A 13,982-nucleotide genomic window follows, 5' to 3' on the forward strand; every position below is an offset into this window, starting at 1 on the left:
TCACAATCTTTATTTCCTTGCCCCCTAAAATAATTCTCTTATCAATGGGAAATGGAGTTTTTCAGGGACAGCTTCTTAGATAACACTATTTGAAGCTGTAAGACCTAACTTATTATGTATGAAGAAATCTTTCTCCTAAAATACCAGCTTCCTAAATGTTCCCTGTAATTTGCAAGATCTCTACTTCCTTAAGGAGTATACTTACTCATCCCTTCTCAAGAAACTAATCTTAAATGTTTATCCCTACCACATCTGAAATCATACCTTTGGAAAGACAAAGAGGGGCAGAGAAATAACAAAAGCAGCTAAAGTTCAATCCATATCTAAGACATGCTTATTTGTTCACAGAGAAAACTCCATTCATGTTGATGTTGGCCTTTTAAGTGACATGAATATGACTTACTAACCTGGCTTGATACTAAATGCCTGAAAATTGTTCTATCTAAAGAGTGAACTGAGAGTAGTGCCCGTGGACTTGATTGGTTCATGGAGAATGTCCTGATTTATGTCTCCCTCCTCCCAAAGAATATGCACTAAAAGTTTACCTGAGGTGATTATTTCAGCAGGTTCAACTGAAATTTCTTGCAAAAGTTTGGCTATCTCTAGTCTATAATCTTCAGATACGAAAATATCTAGGAAATTCTGAGGAAAAAATCATAACATATTCATTATCCATCTAATATTTTCATCCTCGCTTCTAAACCCAGAAAGTTATTTTAGTGTTTCCTTCTAGATTGTGTGTATGTTGGGAGAAGGGAGGAGCGTTACTTTTACCACAACAAACATGAAAGTGAGAATACTAGCACTTGGTCACTAACTTTACCTGAAGATAAAAACCTGCACAAAACAAATAAGGGTTTATTTTGCCCCTATTTTACATATATTTCCCCCAGCTCACCAAAACCATTGTCTTCAGAGTTTATGTTTATTATTCCTTCAGTGTCTTCTCTGCAATCAAGTTCTCTGAATAAATACAGGGGTTGAGTTACAATTAAAAATAATGAGACTCTACTGGGCCAATGTCCTTGCATGAAATAAAAGGGTGTGGGCTAATTGCAGGAGCAGAGTTGTGATTTTTTTCCCCCCATTTAGCTTTACTTTGATTGGTGGATTGGCACTTTAAATAAAGGTTTCAGGTCTTCCCTGAATGAGGGATACAGAGTGAGTCTCAGGCACAGTCCAGAAAAAAATTTTAATCTTCTTTTCTTAGAACTATCTTGGTTGGCATCACCAGGCCCTGAGAGCACAGTGCATGCCAGCATTGAAGGTAAAATGTGATTTTATGATTTCCATGTGATTCCTGTTCTTTTTTCCTATCTCCAGGCAGCTTTTATAAAGAGGATTTATCTTCATTTGTCACCAGAAGCTGAATAATAGCTTATTGTGAAACATTATTAGCATGTTCCAGAGGAGACCTGCCTAATACCCTTTCAGCTAAGGACAAAAAGACTTGCCTATAGACTTTTTTTACTATTTATGATTGTTAGTGACAGTACCTAATTTGGAAAAGTATTAGAAGTTGAGCAAATCTCTTGACTAGTCAGATTTCTGTTCATGTGAGAGTAAAGTGCCTTCTGGACTTATAGAATAAACTGAAGAGATAATTCATTTTAGAAAGAGGAAAACTCAATTTTGAGACATATTTTCCACTAATATCAAAGGAAATTAAAATATTTAGTTAATTTTTATTTTTAAATGATAATTATTGGCATGGTTTCCTGGCTAATCTAAACATAGAATAGTATACCCTTTATATCTGCATATAAAGGTTTGTTATGAAATGACTGTTGGTTGTATTACATTTAAAATGCATTTCAAAATTTATTCTGGAGGGAAACAAAGTAAAAATTCCTGTGAATCATACTTAATAGACCAACATTTCACATAGTGGAACATTTCACATTTAAAATTTTAATGAATTTAATTTAATTCATTTAATTCATTTTCATTTATGAAATGAAATTAAATATTCATGGAAGTGTTCCCACATGTTCATTTAGGTGGTAGCTCTGTAAAAAAAAAAAGTACTTAGAAATTTTTTAATTGCTCGTCAATTCATTCCAAAAACTAATAAATAAAAATCAGTTGTTTAGCAACATTTATCTGTTTTGGTTTTGTTTTATTTTGTTTTGAACCTAGTCATTTTGGAAGAGCAAAGAGCTCATGGAAATATTGTCTTTTAGCCATTCTGAAATAAAAATTCATCCGATTTGATTCTCCAATGCAACTCTGTTTCAGATCCCACTTTTCAAAATGAAGGACATGATACTGATCCTGTGCCTCCTGAAAATGAGTTCTGCAGTGCCGGTAAGTCAGTCTTCTAGAGGGTACCCTAGTAGAGACATTGCCAGACACCAAACAACACTGAAGGAAGTGGCTGAGTGTCCATAATTGGACTCATTGGGATTAATCCAGTGGTATCTTCCTACTGAGTCAAAAGTCAGGTGCCCAGATGTCAGCCCTTATAATCCAAAAGCAGTAAGCCAAATATAAAATTTTGTTATACAAAAAGATATTTTAAATTTTCCAAAGACAACTTCTACATCTTATTCCATTCACTCAAAGTTAAAAGATGTATGTGGTCTCCAACAATGTCACAGCACAAATTTATTATCAATTACCTGCAACCATTATGAAATCAAAATGGAAAGAGGAAATTTCTCCAAAAAAGTAAAGTAAGTTTTCTTCTTCATTTTTAAAAGAACAACATCAGCCAAATTACTATGGTTACAAAACTGAGCTAAGTAATTCCATTTGAAGCTAGTAATTAACCAACAAATTTGTCTTATAGGGAGATACTGTGTGACTAAGCACTGAAGTTTCTTAAATTAAAACACGCCATGCAATGGGCTACTTGTATGTTACAGTCCTGCACCTGGTACATTCCATCATATATTGAGATGATTTCATATGAATACAATCCTTTGAGCACTGAACTACTCCAGCCAATATCATGTGATTCTGTTTACACGAAGACATTATTCAGTTGCTTCATGCATTTGACAAATATTGACCGAGCACCTGCAGTGTATCCAGCAATGTGCTGGCATTGGAGATGTGAAATTAAATGTGACGTGGTCTCTTGTCTTGAGGAGCTCATAGGTGGTCTTAAATGAACTTTAAATAGTTAAGTTCCTTGAGACAAAGGAGTAGCCATTTGAGCTTCTTAAAGTTAAAACATTTCAAAAAAGGGGGATGAAAACTGACTGCTAGGATGAAAACCTCCATTTTACAGATAAAAAGAGTTTCTTTTACATTACTCAACATGAATTTTAAATGAAAGAAAAATTAAAGCTGCCACCTTAGCTTACCTTTGTATGATACTGACATTGGGGTCACCTCAGCCATCCACCATCAGTCTAACACCTTAACACTCTTGGAACTTACAATGGTCCACACCTGTGTCAGTCAGGTCCACTCTGAGTAAGAGGACAATGGCTTAAGATTGCCAACTGCCAAATCAGATGTTCTTCTCCTTTTACTTCCTCCTGGGAAAGATATCCTCTGTCTATCTGCATTCATGTAAATATTGCTCATTAATTCATGACTTGGATCAAATAGAAGCAAAGTGTACTTTGTCCTGTAGTTGAACCTATCCCAGTTACCTTACTTTTGTACTGGCTAATAGGAGGAAAGAAGGCTCTACTCTCACATCCCCTCAAATTCCAAACAATTTTCTCACCACACACATACTCATATCACTCTTTTTGTCTACAAAGGTAACCTCTTTCTCTACTTGGAGTATTTGCTACACATTTATAACTCCTTCCCTTCTATCCACTTGCAAAACTGCATTATTTGAAGAAATTTGCACCATGACCCAGAAGGTGGGATTTTACCTGTATAAAAATGTAGGACGTGGAGACAAATAACATATGCTCAGAAAAATACTCCTGAACTTCCTCACAAAGGAAAAATAATCCCAATACATTTCATGAAGACTCCAAAAATACCTGTGGTTTAAATGAAGGAAGTAAGGCATTAAAACCCCTTGACCCTAGATGTAAGAATATCCAAAGAACAAAAACCCCTTAAAATCCAATTTACTCTAATTGTTACACTTCTTTTCCATTCTCTGGTTTTTTTCCCCCACTTGTATTCATGCATATTAATAAGGATTGGCTTAGAAAGGAAAATATCTTACAGTTTAAAAACCTAGCTGTAAATATAGCTATATTTTTTTAACAACTTTTAAATGAACACAGTAAGTATAATAGTACTTGGTACTAGAATACCTTTTATTTCAGAAAAAATGCCTTTTATATGATCCCAAAAATATAAACACAGATCAACAGGTTTATACATAATCTTTCACAATAAAAATAAAAACAAAAAAAGAAGAAAAAACATTTAAAAATAATAATCTTTCACTAAAGATGATGGAGGATTTGTTAAAGCCCTTTGAATGGGAGGCAAGTTAGGTTTTACACATGGTTTTGCCGAATGCCATGATCCCACACCACGTTCCACAAACCAGGTATGTAGATTTGTCAAACACACAAGAAAACTGAGTTCGAGTTTGTTCCCTTTGCTTTTCTCTGTGATAATATTTAAGTTGAGTTATTAGTTTTCTATTTTGTTTCTTTTACTTCTCATCTGTTTTCAACATAACTTTCAAACTAAATCAAATTTTGCTTTTAAAGCAATATAGCATTAAGATGTAGATAAAGGGTAGATGATTCATGTGGGAGCAAACTTATTAAATATTAGGAATTCCCTGGCGGTCCAGTGGTTAGGATTCCATGCTTTCACTGCCAAGGGCCTGGCTTCAGTCCCTGGTCAGGGAACTAGGATCCCACAAGCCGTGCGGTGCAGCCAAAAAAATAAATTTTAATATTATGTTAATACTCCAAACAATTTAAGTTCTTCTTCATTCTACCCAAAAGCTCAAGTCATTTGGGTAATAAACCAATATTAGCTGGCCCTTATGTGTATGTGTGGCTTTCTATTTTCAGTGTGTAATGAAGTTTCTCATCAAAGAAAATTCAAAATTATTTTTATTTCCATTTAGGTGTTTCCTCAGCAACCTGGGACACCAGGCATGGCTAGTTTGAGCCTTGAGGTATGTATTGTTAGAGTATTTACATATAATCCTTACATTGGTATGTTCTTCATAAGAGAAATACATGGGCTGTTTCTCAGTTTTCCTGGCCAGAAGTCAGTGGCTGTCCTCCTGCGCAGTTCTAGAGAAGTTTATGACGTTTATTAGAGCCTCATCTTATAATTTTACTGCAATTTTAAATTTTCAGTTGTTTTGGTCTTTAGAACATCATCTGTGTGTGATCAAAGCAGTACTAATATTTAATACCTAATACATATATATACATTAATTGAAACACATTATTCTGAAGTCACAAATGGCTTATACTTAGTTCCTTCTCCATATAGCATATGATAAAGTTCCCATGAGGAAAGTTTATCTTACAAAATGTAATTGTTTATGAGGACTGTAAATAGCATTAACACTGTACTATAGTGCCTCCTGCATAGCCTCTGTCTGTCTTATTGCAGTTCTTATACCTAACATATACTCTGTCTAGAAAACCCCAGCAAAATAGAAATGTTTCAGATATCAGTAAAAAAATATAAACAGTTATGAATAGAAAAATATTTATGAGATTACAAATTTTTCACAAGGCCTTGCAAAATTTATTTATATCATGACAGTCTGAGGGCAATCGATACTTTGTGCTAGAAGCTTATTTCAAAATGAAGCTAATTTCACTGAGTTTTGGTTTTTTTTTTCTTACTTTCTAGCTTAAACTTAACGCAAAGAACTCTAAACCTCTTCCCAGGAAAAATGAAATTGACTTTCTGTTGCATTGGCAGCATTCTTGACCATCTATCTAGATACTTACCATTTTCCCCAGTGTTTTTTATATTTATTATTTTGAGAACTTTTACTTGGGAAGGAGGTAGGGTTGTTTTGTTTTCATTTGCTTGGTTTGTTTGCCTGTTTTTTCAAATTCCTCTTTGGGCTGGATTTATAAAAGGCAAAGTAAGTTAAATGGGGGAAAAAAGAGTCAATGAGACAATGTCCTCGTGATTATATTGATATTTCAATTCAATGAACTATTTTCCCATGTTTCAATATGACCTCCACTTAAATGATATTTTCTCTCTTTTAATTAATGATGAAAAGCAAGCTCACTATTTTAATAGCAATGATAACAACAATGGCAGAATCACATTTAACATTTCTACTTTTTAGTGATGATTTGTGTCTCTTATTTTATTCAAATTGACCCACCCCAAACTTTGTGCTAATACTACCATATGTTGAAAATCAATTGTGTCATACACAAAAGGAACATATGTGAAAAACACTAACCCACATTTTTTTTTCCTTGATAGACAATGAGACAGTTGGGAAGTTTGCAGGGATTAAACATGCTTTCTCAGGTAACCTTATTTTCAAATAATTCTTATTGCAAATATTCATGGTGTTGGTGGTAGTGATATTAGCAGCAGCACTGTAATTCATAAAATTTGTTTGTGAATAAACAATATCCTAAATACTGAAAAAGCAAATGAGTAATTGAGATAACCTAAAACAAAATAAGGACCTACGATGGGATGGTAGGAGAAAATAAAAATAATGTTGAATTTTCTTTAGTAAGAAAAAAATTCCTTTTTGTATTATTAATTTTATTATGCAGCCCAAAATATGAATACTTAAAAAAGCAAAATCTCAAAGAAGTTTATGGGAATATGTCAGATTGGCTCAGAATAAAAAGCAAGTCTATTGGAAGACTTAACCTAGCCACATTAAATTAACCAATAACACTCTAATTTTTGCTATTTCTACACTTTTTTTGGATTTTTTAGAAAATGGAAACCAAGTTTAAGAAAACACTGAAATATAAGCATACTTTTTTTCTCCATGTCTTTAGTATTCAAGATTTGGCTTTGGGAAATCATTTAATTCTTTGTGGATGCATGGTCTCCTCCCACCACATTCCTCTTTCCCGTGGATGAGACCAAGGGAACATGAAACTCAACAGGTAAGTTAATTGCATCAATGAGTCTGAAACTTCAAGCTTTAAAATATTCTCCTGCTTGCCTTCTCTAAGTTGTCATATAGTAACCACAGACAGGTAACAGTAATGAATAAAAAATTTTCCAAATAACAATAAATCAAAACCTATAACTGTTTTTAGTACTTAGGAAAATTTAAAATAAAATGGTCCAAATTTTCAACCCATTTGTATATTTACTTCAAATAGGAAGATATGGCTTCCAAAACATAGATACCTATGTTAAAGATATGAACAATAAATAAACTAGCCTGAAAATGAAAGCAGGCTATATCCTGGAAAATTCTGATTTCAGTCAAGATTCCTTAAATAATTACTAAAAGACACATTTAAAATGATGCCAAACATTCCTAGTTAAAACATCATAGGGCTTCCCTGGTGGCGCAGTGGTTGGGAGTCCGCCTGCCGATGCAGGGGACATGTGTTCGTGCGCCAGTCCGGGAAGATCCCCACATGCCGTGGAGCAGCTGGGCCCGTGAGCCATGGCCGCTGAGCCTGCGCGTCCGGAGCCTGTGCTCCGCAACGGGAGAGGCCACAGCAGTGAGAGGCCCGCATACTGGAAAAAAAAAATCATAAACCCTAAGCAATTAATAAATACATCAATCAGTTAATCATTATTTATTAGATACCTAACAAATACATAAACCAAATGGTAGATTGGAAATGAAAGTGAAGCTGTTTAAGAATGCCTTCAAAGCTTACAAAATTTCACATCTGATTAGGGGATAAGACAAGACAACATATTACAGGGTGCTAAGTTGTGAGGTATAAGTAATGAATGAGATACAAGTAATGAAAGCCCAGGAGTTTAGAGATGGGCAATGGTTGAAGAGATGAAGTACAGCCAGATTGTTGTGAGACTTCTTTTTTGTTTATTTTTTGTTTTTTTTGTTTTTAAAGTCACATTTAGTGGGGCAGTAAATTATGTTAATGGTGATTCTTTCTCCACTTGATTATTTCCAAAATGAACTCATGATGTAAGAATTTGATTGGTATTTTATTTAATTACCCTTTCTCCTTTCATTAACTCAAAAAATATATTATCTAACCTGTGCCAGTCACTTATTAGGACCTATGTTAAGTCTTGGGGCTATAAAGATAAATAAGACATTATCCTCTGTCAGCTGACCAAGGGACAAAGCTTTATCAGGAGTAATTGTAATCCAGTGAGAGAGTGTTAAAATAGAGATACATAGAGGCAGCTGTGGGAACCCAGAGGACGAAACGGCTCAGTCTACCCAGAAGTTCATATAGCTTTCCATCTTCATGCGCAGTCATAGTCCCAAAGGAAGTAGGGGAGGTAAACACCTACCAGACTGCTCCCAAAAACACTGACTTTAAGTGAATCAGTGCTTCCTATGGAACACATCTTCAAGACAAGTCTCCTAGACTCTCTTCCAAGTAGAAAGTTCCTCAAGCCCTTTTGCTTTGTCAGACACCACAGTTCAATGAGCCATCACTTCCTGACGCTCCTTTCAAATTTCTCTGCAGTATGAATATTCTTTGCCTGTGCATCCCCCACCTCTCCCATCGCAGCCATCCCTGCAGCCTCCACAGCCAGGACAGAAACCTTTCCTCCAGCCCACCGTTGTAACCTCCGTCCAGAACACAGTCCAGAAGGGAATACCTCAGTCTCCGATTTACCCGGGACATCCACCCTTGCAGCAATCAGAGGGGCCAATGATTCAACAGGTGGCACCATCAGAAAAGCCATCAAAGACCGAGGTAATTCCTTTCTCTGAAGTCAGATCTGGATCGTCCATTAACTTAGTGAAAGAAAATCGATTTGCAGAGCACATTTAAATAATCAGAGCTTTGGGCATAATGCACGAAAATACAAATGTTTTCGAGCAATTGACATATCTGGGAGTAGAATATAAATATCCATTCCTGCCTTTTGCCATCTGAGATGGGGCATGGATTCTAAAAGATCCTGCTCCTGTAAAATTGGTTTCTTAGTTACAAAAGATGAAAGCTTTCAGAGGAAATAGGACAGCCCAGAGAATTCCAGGCTTCTTATCATCAGGCTTTTTTCAATGTTGGAAGGACTGAGAAAAGTGATTGATCCCTCAGCATTGCAAATAGTATTTTTGCATTATTATTTCTCTATCTGGTAATAGAGAAGACAATCAAGCAAAAGTATCAGGTAATAATATTGAGAAAAGAGCAATGGACAGAAAAGGAAGGTATCATGTAACTAGTATGCTGCAGGCATTTAACATCCCCACATACCATCCTGACTCCAATCCTATGAAGATAGATATTATCATCCTTTTTTAAAAAGACATATTTTAAGAGGTTATAAAATTTTCCCAGTATTACACAAAAATTAAGTGGCACAGCCAGCATTCAAATCAATCTGGCATGCTCTGATTCCAAAATTCATTACTTTCTATTCTGCAAAACAAAGCAAACTCATGACAGACATGCCCCATCTCCTCTCTGTGCATGTTAGTAAAGGGCAACTGTAATCTCTTTGGTTGTACCCTCAGAGGCAAAATGAAAGTAAAAACAAGGAAATTCATTTTAGATTGTTTTATCATAATCGTAAATAAGATAAGAACATTTTAAGTTCACTTCGTCTATTTTAATTGTTCAGTAATTTTAATATTTATCTGTAATGCAGTTGCCAGGAATGAATTTTCCTGATCCACAAGATCCATCGGTAAGTACAAATCTCAGTAAGACACTTTCTTGGGAAATACATCTCTATACTTCAAGAAAGGAGAGTAAAAAATTTTAATTGCCCTATTTATCCATAAATATGAAATATAATGGGTTCCTTTGTTTGCTTAAGTATTAAATACTTGTTTATCATAGTAATCCATCTGAAAATAAGTTTCATATAATTCCTAGAAATGGCCGTAATGGGAGGTTTGCCTGTGTTATAGCAAATATGAATTGCTTATTCTCTTTCTACCACTTAAAGATGTTTCCAATAGCCCGTTTTATATCTCTGGGACCAGTGCCACAAAATAAACCACCTCCAGTAAGTTTTTTTAATACCACTTCTCTGTGATTTACTTAAAAGTTTTTCTCTTGGGAAATGCATTTTGTGATGATTATTGTATTTATATTTAGCTTTATCCAGGAATATTTTACATGTCCTATGGAGCAAATCAATTGGTAAGTCTTTATCCTATAAAAAGTATCATTTTAATTAAATGTTTTCTTAAGAGATAATATTATAAAATCTAGGCCTCAAACAATAGATTCCATATTCTCTGAATGCCTAAGTTAGCAACTGAAATGGCAAGGAGGCACACTTCCTGTTTGGATAATTCTGGCCAGGCATACAAACACACATACACACACACACACACACACACACACACACACACACACACACACAGTGGCATTAAAGAAAAGGTCAACTTTCTATCTTAATTATCCAAATTGGCTACATTTATTTAATAATGACTCATCTCTCCACTTTACCCTGCCTCTGGACACAGTATTAATATTAAGTTTTAAAGAAAGACTAAATGACTTTTAACTTTGTCTTGAGTAGTTACAAAGATAATAGGAGTCAGCTGGCTCATAATATGATGCTGTGTTTCTTTTTGAACAGAACGCTCCTGCCAGACTTGGCATCATGAGCTCAGAAGAAATGGCTGTGAGTAATGTCTTCAAAGTCTTCTTAAAATAGTGCCCAAGGGAGAACAGTCACAGACGACTGGCTGCAAGAGGTGTTGGCCCTGAATATAGCTGAATATACAACATGGGACTCAAGTTGTTCCACTCCAAAACCGAAAGCTTGATTCTGAAGCAGTATGCAAAGATTTCATCACATTTCCCATATAGTCGTTTCTGAGTGATGACCATTCTCGCACATAGGATTTTGCCCCATTTCTTGAACATGAGAACAGGAGAAACCTCTCTTGAAAAGCCACCATTATTGAACAGCAAACGCTTCAAACCAAAAAAGATACACATGGTTCATGAAGTTCCCGTTACTTCTCAGACCACTTAACCCCTCAAAGTAACAAATTCAACAAAATTGCAAATCACTTAGACCTCAAAATTGAGAGATCAAAAAGAAACAAAATTAACCAAGTTTAAAATTTGATTATTGTAAAATTCAAAGTACATTAACAATGTAAGTCAAGTGTATTCTTATTCTCTTATCATTATCTATGCATATTACAACTTTAAAATTTGAGATCAATAGACTCACACAACTGGACTTTTTTCCCTCAGAAATTTCTACGTTAAATCTGTTAGAGCACAAAGCAAAACAAAACAAAACCATACTGAATTAACAAATCATTATCAACTACGGATCCTACTCAGTTAATAAATACATGTAAACATGCTATCACTGAAGAAAACTTGAATCTCAACATTATTGAGTGCCTTCTGTGAGTGAGACACATAAAAAGATCTTATGGAGGCAAGATAAATAAGATAAGGTTCCTGATCTCAGGGAGTTCACAGTCTAGTCAGTGGAAAAAATAGATACAGGGGCAGAAAATGTGAAAATCATGTGATAAAGGTAGCAGCCCAGGGGTTCACAGTGCCATCCCTGGAGGAGATGATGGGAAAATCTGCGAGTGGAGAGCCAGGAGAATATAAGAGGAAAAAGTACTGACTCTACATAACACCAACGAAATGGGTTGAAAATTCAAGTGTGTTAATTATTATTTTAGAATTTTAATTAATTTATATTTTGCCTCATTCTTAAAAGATTTTTCTGTAGCTTATGAAAAACACAATAAATATAACCAAAAAATTGAAGACAGAATTTAAAATGAGGAAATGAGAATACAGATACGCAAGTTACAAAGCCCTGCACACTTGCTGTAAGAAGCCCAAGATTTGGTCCTGAAATTTTTCACAACAAAGGAAAAAAGGACACATGGTCAGTTCTAGAATTTTAACTGTCCACAGGAAGAAAATATTTCTGTTTCTCCAGAGGGAGGGAGGGAGGGAAGAAGGAAGGAAGTAGAGAAGGAAGGAAGGAAAAATTTTTAAAGCAAAAGAGAAAATATTACATGGGGCTTCATTCATTTTGAGGGATACTGAGAAATGATACTGACAATGTCCTCCAAAACTCTGCTCAACAAACTCAGGAATGCATCAGATTTTGTTTGTCTTATGATGGTATTGCCCTTTTCAACTGCTTATTGTTTTCTTAAAATGAAATTCAAACTACCTTTTGCCTGTAGACTTGGTTCTGTCCTACTTCCCTGCTTCTTTCCCTCTTACCCTTCGGCAGGCATTCAAAGGGTCTTCATCTCCCTTTCAAAGAAGTGAGCGTCCCCACCCAAAAAGTACAGAAGTCAATTTAGTGAGAAATGTGCTTACACAAAGCTGTCAGCCAACTCTCTGTTCCCTATCAGTTTTTTATGGTTTTTCAGTGAATCTGACGGGTATAATGGCATCGTATAGTTAATAATATGTGATAAATGTTTTTTTCCAGGGAGGAAGAGGAGGCCCCATGGCCTATGGAGCCATGTTCCCGGGATTTGGAGGCATGAGGCCCGGCCTTGGAGGGATGCCCCCCAATCCAGCCATGGGCGGGGACTTTACTCTGGAATTTGACTCCCCAGCCGCTGGAACCAAAGGCCCGGAGAAGGGAGAAGGAGGTGCACAAGACCCCCCTGTGCCGGAGGCCAACCCAGCCGATCTGGAAAACCCAGCTCTCCTTTCAGAGCTAGCACCTGGTGCCCTTGGAGGGCTTCTTGCTAATCCTAAAGGCAATATCCCCAACCTAGCAAGAGGCCCTGCAGGGCAGAGCAGGGGACCCCTCAGGGTCACCCCAGCAGCTGCAGACCCACTGATGACCCCTGGATTAGCTGATGTTTATGAGACCTACAGTGCTGATGAGACCACAACTCTGGGTCTCCAGGAAGAAACCACCGTGGATTCCACAGTGACCCCTGACAGTCAGCACACATCGATGCCAGGAAACAAGGCCCAGCAGCCCCAGATTAAGCATGATGCATGGCATTTCCAAGAGCCCTGAGAGCCTTGAGATATCAGCTACTTACTGTATGCACAAGCTTCCCAGCTTTGTCCCAATAGTCTATCTTTTTGTGAAAACACTTATTACCCTCTGCAGCAAAGGCATTAAAAGTGTTAAGCACATACTAATAAATATAAGTGGCTAGAAATAGTGTAGGTCCCCTTCTTGCTTTCATTCTCTTATTGAAATAAAATGTGTTGCCTGTCTCTGTGATTTAGAAATACTATTAATAACATCAGAGCAAGTCTAAGGGTCTCTGCATTTGAAAATTACCATTTCTTAGCTGTCTTGACATTATAGAATTTCTCTTACTAGCATGACACTGTTATATCCAGGAAATGTGACATTGCTTTGGAAATTTTTCTCTAAGCAAAGGCACATATTCTTAGAATTATAAGTTATTTCATTTAAACGTTATTAAATGGGGATTGGTGGACAAGCCCTGACTGGTATTACTGGGTTTGGTATACTGGATTTAAAATTCTCATTTGTAGAGTATTTTATTTAATCTAGTAAAAGCATCTAGCCTATTTTAAATAAAAATTTTTCTCACTGAAACTATCAGAAATTATACGCTTATTATTTACATATATTCAAACTATTAAGAACAGCATATTCACCCCCTGTATTTGCTACTCTTTAACCCATTTTATTCAACTCATTTTTCTTTCCTGGAAAGTTTATTGAGTATCTACCAATGTCCTAGGCACTGTGCTAGGGAACAGTGACACAGCCCCTTCCCTCAGAGCTTTTAATAGGGATGATTGACAAGCAGACAAGCAACCACAGTAATAACAAAAACAGCCACTCTAGGCCAAGCCCGAGTACTTTACATGTATTATCTCACAACAACACTGCAAAATAGATACTCCCAAACCTGCAAACATGTGAAAGTGCTATAACAAGGCCAAGTACAGGGTATTCTTGAACCACAGAGGAGATTAGGGGTGTCTCCAGCCTAAGGTTAGGAGCATGGG

At 36.1% G+C, this 13,982-nt stretch overlaps 1 protein-coding gene across 1 annotated transcript; it reads left to right on the forward strand.

Annotated features, from left to right (window-relative positions):
• The first annotated feature begins 1,252 nt into the window (after positions 1-1,252).
• Positions 1,253-13,005, forward strand: AMBN (ameloblastin). Its single transcript, XM_030878083.2, has 11 exons — positions 1,253-1,267; positions 2,239-2,307; positions 5,012-5,062; positions 6,355-6,402; positions 6,894-7,004; positions 8,529-8,762; positions 9,664-9,702; positions 9,967-10,026; positions 10,119-10,163; positions 10,609-10,653; positions 12,460-13,005. The coding sequence occupies exons 1-11, from the start codon at positions 1,253-1,255 to the stop codon at positions 13,003-13,005; spliced, it is 1,263 nt and encodes a 420-aa protein (XP_030733943.2).
• The last annotated feature ends 977 nt before the right edge of the window (positions 13,006-13,982 follow it).

The sequence above is a fragment of the Globicephala melas genome, chromosome 5, assembly GCF_963455315.2.
Source record: "Globicephala melas chromosome 5, mGloMel1.2, whole genome shotgun sequence".
In the NCBI taxonomy this organism is placed as follows: domain Eukaryota; kingdom Metazoa; phylum Chordata; class Mammalia; order Artiodactyla; family Delphinidae; genus Globicephala; species Globicephala melas.

Excerpts from the sequence above, each read along its gene's own strand:
- AMBN (XM_030878083.2), top strand. Across the intron at positions 8,763-9,663 it reads AAAAGCCATCAAAGACCGAG|TTGCCAGGAATGAATTTTCC; the intron begins GTAATTCCTTTC and ends TCTGTAATGCAG. Across the intron at positions 10,654-12,459 it reads TGAGCTCAGAAGAAATGGCT|GGAGGAAGAGGAGGCCCCAT; the intron begins GTGAGTAATGTC and ends GTTTTTTTCCAG.